At 40.3% G+C, this 6,614-nt stretch overlaps 1 protein-coding gene across 1 annotated transcript; it reads right to left on the bottom strand.

Moving 5' to 3' along the window:
* Positions 1 to 661: 661 nt before the first annotated feature.
* On the bottom strand, positions 662 to 5,495 carry FGF19 (fibroblast growth factor 19). Its single transcript, XM_030562606.1, has 3 exons — positions 5,245 to 5,495; positions 4,833 to 4,936; positions 662 to 1,058 (listed from the first exon to the last, which is right to left on the bottom strand). Exons 1-3 carry the CDS (start codon positions 5,477 to 5,479, stop codon positions 726 to 728), a joined length of 672 nt encoding a protein of 223 aa, XP_030418466.1. The 5' UTR covers positions 5,480 to 5,495; the 3' UTR covers positions 662 to 725.
* Positions 5,496 to 6,614: the final 1,119 nt, after the last annotated feature.

Raw genomic sequence — 6,614 nt, 5'->3', positions numbered from 1 at the left:
TACCTCAGACCAAGGATAATACAGCTCCCAAAGCATTCATCAGCAAACATAGGTGAGCCCATAAAGAATCAAAGATCTGGTTTTCCAGTGCGAGCCTTTAGTAATAATCAAAGAAGGGAAGAAAATGCATAATATACAAGCAGAATTGTTTCTCAATGCAATGTTTAAAATGGAAAGTTGTCCCAGAACATCAACAGCAGTTTTTTAAGAGATAGATTGAACCCTAGTTCACAGGGTAATGTTTGTTGGGTTTTGTAATCATGTTTTATTGCAAATGTTTGTCTTTGAAAGGCTATGAAGTGAAGAGGTCATTAACCTCCCTGTGAATGAAAAGCTTTTGCTGCCTTTGCTCGTATCAGCAGGAATCTGAGGTGAGCATAAGTAATAATAAAGGGGTGGTGAAAAATGTTAGTGATCTTCTCACCCCAGCCATCACCAGACGGAAGGAATTTCCACATGTTGTGTATTTTTGTCAGCGGTGAACCAGTTAAGCAGTTGTTTAGATTATTTTTTTCTAAATGTGATGTGAAAAAATGAACAGGTGGTTCTTAGAATGTAGCCTTAGAATGGTGCTACTATTTTACAAGTTTAGTACATTGCAAGAACAATGCTAGCACCATACCTTAAATGTTTACATATTCTACATATTACTACTGGAAAAGCTAAATAACAACCTGGTTCTGGTATTGTTTCTTTAAAACCATATTTCAAGTCAGGACCATTAGTTATTTCTGAAAGCTGGGGCTCTTCACTGGAGATATTTTAGAGGTGATTCCAAAGGGGTCCATGCTGTCAGTTTCAAGAGGTGAAGAGAACAGATCTGATTCAAAAGTATGACTATAATCACCATATTCCACAAAATCCATTGACTCCACAGGCACAGTGTTGATCATAGGTAAGAAGTGAGACAATGGAAGAAAGTCTTTCCCTTTGAATTGTTGTCTTTGTTTGGCACTACTTAAAGACACAGAGACTCCATATTTCTTTGATTTATATACATTGTAGCCATCTGGGCGTATCTCCTCTTCAAAGGAGCAATCTTCTGCAGCATACCTGAGCTGAACAGTAAGGAGTGAAGACAATTAGAGATATGTCTATGACACTTATCAGATATGATATAAATCTTGTATGTGCTTGACCCTACTCTCCTTGCTGTGAGAGAGATTCAAGCCCTCTGTATTATATACAGAATACATAACAATCTCTGGGGGGCATTAAAAAGTCAACATAGGCCTGATTCATACCACTTTGAAGTCACTGGGAGTCTTTCCTTTATCCTCAATGATCTTTATTCCATCTATTACCATACACCTGCTACAAACCGCCCTATTTTGATTTTAGGGGAAACTTTGGTAATCTCTGGTAGATACCTCAGTTTTATAAATTTTGATTAATGCTAACGTTTTAATTACAATCACAATAGCTAAGGGCCCAATCCAGCAATCCTAATGCATACAAAACTCAATTTGAATCCCACGGGAGATTTGCCTGTGTAAGGGCTGCAAGGATCAGGTCTGCAGAAAGGCATTTTTATAATAGACTGTATTAAAATAAAGAAAATTAATGAATAAAAACAAAAATAAAAAGGGCAAACTGCATGTTTTTTCTTGTCATTTTATTAAAATGTCTAAAAATGTATTAGTACAGTATCTCTTTCTCATCAGGCATTAAACTTGTCAAACAGTTCTACTGTGACACCAATAAAGATTCTATATAGGATAATATATTTTATAACCTGCCTAGCAATTTGTAGAATTCATCTTAGACATAGTTTATAATGTAGATATGGTATGTTGAGATTTTGTGTTATCTCAGACTCTTCCAGATCCTTCAAGTAATCACTATTTTCCTTACAACTCTGGTGTTATTTCTGTCTCAGTCATTCGAGGTGACTGAACTCTGGGCCAATAAAGGAGAATTGCTGGTTATGTCTAGGTCTTTGATGATAAAAAAAATAAATGCAGTGTTCCTGAATGATTTCTCTACCTGTCAAAATATAACCCAGAGCACATTTGACTTTTTTTTTCAGTTGTAAAAAATCAAGCTTTGTCAAATACCATCAACAATGTAGAATAGACTATTGTGTGTGCTATGGTTACCTTTTAAAAGTACTTTTAATGTTGAAGGAATAAAGCAAAAATGTTTGCTTTTCTCACAGATTAAGACTGTTTATCTCCATATATTCTATCTCATAGAACTGTAAGGGACCTTGAAAGGTCATTGAGTCCAGTCCCCTGCCTTCACAGCAGGACCAAGTACTGTCTGACAGATTTTGCCCCAGATCCCTAAATGACACCCTCAGGGACTGAATTCTCAACCCTGGGTTTAGCAGGCCCATGCTCAAACCACTGAGCTCTCCCTCCCCCCAGTCAAACTGGACATCAGACATTTTGAATGAATGTATATCAGGGCCAGATTGTGAACACTTTTACTTCCACAGGTGGCCAAATTATTCACACAAGTAATGTCACTGAAGTTAATTGAACTGCTCATGGAGTAAGGTACTAGTCAATGCCTGAGTAAAGGAATCATCTTGTAACTCACAGTAGATCCTGCTTCTATACCTCCCGGTTCATCCCAGCACACCACCTCCCAGCTCATGCTGAGTAGTACATTTTCCCATTCATTTCAATGGAATTACCTTCAGAATAAAGTACTAACCAAAATAAGTAAGGGGAAAAGTACAAATTTTCCACTAGACCCTGCTTAGGCTACTAGGATGGTGGGTCTACATGCAGAGGAGTCAGAAGACATTATGCATCAATTGCTTCCCTGTGTCACCCCGAAGCAGGTGGGTTAGGAGTGGCCAGCACATTTTAGCCAGTGTGGAAGTCCATAATTTGCTGTTGGCATAGGCCAGTAGTAAATGACTTCCTCTTCCATCCCTCAATATACACATACACCCACAAGGCATCTGGAGCAGAGTGGAAACAGGGAAAGGATAGTGCATCTCAGAAGACAAATTTTCTCTGTGGGCCAAATTCTCCTCACCTTACTTGTGTGAGTATTATTACTGAAGTTAATGGGACTTCTCATTAGAGTAAGACATTCAGGATTTGGTCCAGTACATATACAAGAGTTTGCATGGCTGTATGCTAATAACTGTCAGACATGTACCTATTCAGAATATTAATTAATATAATGAAGTATCGCTATGGTTCAATAAACAGTCATTCAATAAACAGTAAATTAAGGGCTGTTCATTTTTTTTCTCAAAGATTATTACAATAATGCACAGTGCAACTACAGAGAGCCTACTTCTGCTACCAGAGAAATCAATGGGAAATCTCCCACTGACTTCAGTGGAAGGAGGATCCTATCTATAGTTATCAGTCACTGAGTATTTCAGTTTGGACATGCAATAAAAACTTCAAACTGACATTTTCCATACATGGTAGTTGGAGCCTAAAAACAGATCACCTCCCTCACCTTTTCAGTTTATTGAAGGTCTGACTTTAGACAAGGAAAATTCAGTCTTGAAAGGCAAATTCTGCCCTAGATACTCGAGTAAAAATTTTATTCAGACTGATCCGTTTCTCATTAAAGCTCATGGATGTTTTGCCATTGGGCCCACTTCTTCTCCTATTGAAATCAGCAGGAGTTTTGCTAAGGAAAGTTGGTTCAAGCCTTACATTTGCATTCTGGGGAAAATGCATCTTCCACCCATGCGACTCAGGTAGCTACAATGGAGTTACATGGCAATGAATTTGGACCTCTCTCATTAACTTATGCCTTTGAATAGGTATTGCAGGGGTCTCACAAGAGCAGGACTGTATTTCTGATGTATCTAGCTGATATGCTGAAATACCTAGGCAAAAAGGCACGAGTTAACAACACCATGTCAGAGAATCGCTATAGTCCTCAGACTCCCATAACCCTACAGGTGCACTGTTGATCACAAGTAAGAAGTGAGACAATGGGAGAAAGTCCTTTCCTTTGAATTCTTGTTTCTGTTTGGCATGACTTAAAGAGATAGCAACCCCATATTTCTTTGATCTATACATATGGTAGCCATCTGGGCGTATCCCCTCTTCGAAGGAGCAATCTTCTGCAGAATACCTAAGCTGAACAGTAAGAAGATAATTACGAATATGCCTGTATCATTTACATTCCAATGTAATGAACATGTTTTCATTTTATTGCAGATAAATAGCCACATATCAAACAGGCATTATTGGGTCCTCTGTTCTATTTTAACTAAAAGTGGATAGAAAATTGTAAGAGGGAAAATGCAATAAAGAATGAAAATGGTTGATTGTCCTCCTTATTTTTATTTGTATTAGAAATTCTGGAAAGTTGCTTTCTCATTTGACACTAAACTTAAATTTCTACTAAACTAATAAACATTACTGTTTCATTAGACACTAATAGGGACAAAAAGTAGAGAGTAATGACAAAAATTAAACAGCTCATAGTTCTGTCTACATTTTATCAACTCTTTATAGTAAAAGAACTCAACCATTTAATCTTACACATCATTTTAGTTTAGGAGGCTCTAAGACCTATTAAAATGAAAGCTTGCAGTAAACGCACCCTATTTATCTATTTATGTTGCCCAGTGTTATTTGTGTTATTGCCCAGTGACACATCTATAAACTGCCATGTTATACATTTCAATTTCCTTGCTTCTTCGCAGAAGTCAGACTCTTAATGAACTGCTTGGTGGTGGAGCAAAGATGTGATCGGCTTAAGTTGTTTTATCTGGACGCTTCCAGATAAAATCATAACAAGCCCTGCGAGCGCCTGCAACCATTCCCCCATTTGCTATGGACTTTCCCATGCCGATTCGGTGCCGCCTCCCTCCAGCTCAGTCTCCCTCTACTGTAACTTACAAGTCCATGCAGCTTCCCGTCTTCTTCCATGCAGAGGTACCGGGAACTGTGGACGCCCTTGATCGCCACCGTGCGAACTGCTACAGCCCTGATTTCCAGCAGACCTATGCAGCAAAACCAAAACAGCGTTCAGATGAGGGGGGAAGAAGATCGCAGTCTCCAAGCCACACACCCCCCCTCACCCCACCGCCTCTCAGGGCTAAATTTCACAGGTAATCGGAGGTGAAACTCATCCTGCTTCCTTCACAAAAGAGCCCTTACTGTCAGGTACCCAAGCGCACGCTTTCCTATTTCCAGTGCTATGGGAGAATTCAGCCTCATAAGCTCACTAAGGGAATCCAGGGCGTGGGGCTCCATTCCTTCTGCTGAGAGCCTGTAAGTAAGTAAGACGGCAGCTTTCCCTTATACTTACTGTGGGGACTCTGAATGCCGGTGCCATCCACTTTGCCATCATTGTTGATCCTGAGGAAGTAACTGAACAGACCATGTTTGCTGGCTGTGTATAGGTGCCTTAGTCTAATAGGTTCCCCCCAGCCATAGTTCACATGTGGCCCTGCATCAGAGAAAGGCAGAGATCTGACGACCATTGCAAAGCAGAGTCCAAGCAGAGCCAGGGACGTGTAAGGTTTGCACAGGCTCCTCCACATCTTTTCCAGGTTATTTCAGTTGCAAGAGGACTTCACGCACACACCCCCACACGCATACGGAGGCGCAAGTGCTCTAAAGGAAAGACAGTGGCTTGGTGCTTTTTGAGCTAAATGCTTCGGGGTTGTAGTAAATGCAAAGCCAACCCCCCTGCCTTTTTATAGGTCCCTGTTATCAGCCCAATCGATACGGCTAATTCCAATTCCAATATAGAGACTATTTCATAGAAGGAGTTAGTCAGAACAGCCACAACTCCCCCGCCCCCCAAGTATTGATTGGATGACATCATTTCACAGGGGACACCCTAGGGTGTTGTTTCCCTCCCCCCCTTCTCTCTTCCCTAAAAGCTTTATCCAGGAATCCCTCTCTTATTTGGAATCTAGCATTTCTTATGCCTAGCAAGGCAGAAATGTGCATTCGGGTGTCAACATATGCTGTATGAGGCTCACATACCAGTGCAAACCTATGCAACGTGGGATCGGCGTTGACAATGCAAGTACTGAAGCTAAAGTGGGAAAACAAGAAAGACGGTTTTCAGTCTGTGCGGGACAACTTCAGAGTCTGAAATGTTCTCTTGCCCACACAGAGCCCACGTTTTAGAGCTGGGGGAGGGGGACAGATGTGGTTGTATATAAATCAAAATCAATCAATCATAAAGGAAGGTAACCCTAGGGACATCTTTTGTGGCCAAAGGCAGGAGTCATATACATGACAAGAACGATTTGATTAAAGATCACAATGCCCTAATTTACCAATGAAAGCTCAAATTCTTTGTTAAAATCAATCAGCTGTTTGGAAGGGATCTAATGCCCACTTTCCCCTGTATTTCCCTTTCAAAAAGAAAGTTAATATCCTTAAAATGTTTTTTTTCAGTATTAAAGATACAGTATTAAAGGTATTAATACTAAGCAAAACATTAAATGTTAAGAACGCTCCCCTTTGTTTCTGACACTACAACACCTTTCCACGTTCATATATCGCTTCCCCAGACCTCCCTAGTCAGTACCAGGAGAGACTGCAAAGGTGAAGGATAACCTTTTTCCAGTTTCCCTGGCGAACATTACGCCAGAGAAGGGACTGAGGAGGATGTGACCTTACGTTATCTCGGTTAGCACCCACTTTTATAATTACTCACCC

Source organism: Gopherus evgoodei, chromosome 4, assembly GCF_007399415.2.
Source record: "Gopherus evgoodei ecotype Sinaloan lineage chromosome 4, rGopEvg1_v1.p, whole genome shotgun sequence".
NCBI lineage: Eukaryota > Metazoa > Chordata > Testudines > Testudinidae > Gopherus > Gopherus evgoodei.
The sequence above is the reverse complement of the archived record's forward strand: the minus strand, read 5'-3'. Positions and strand labels throughout refer to the sequence as shown.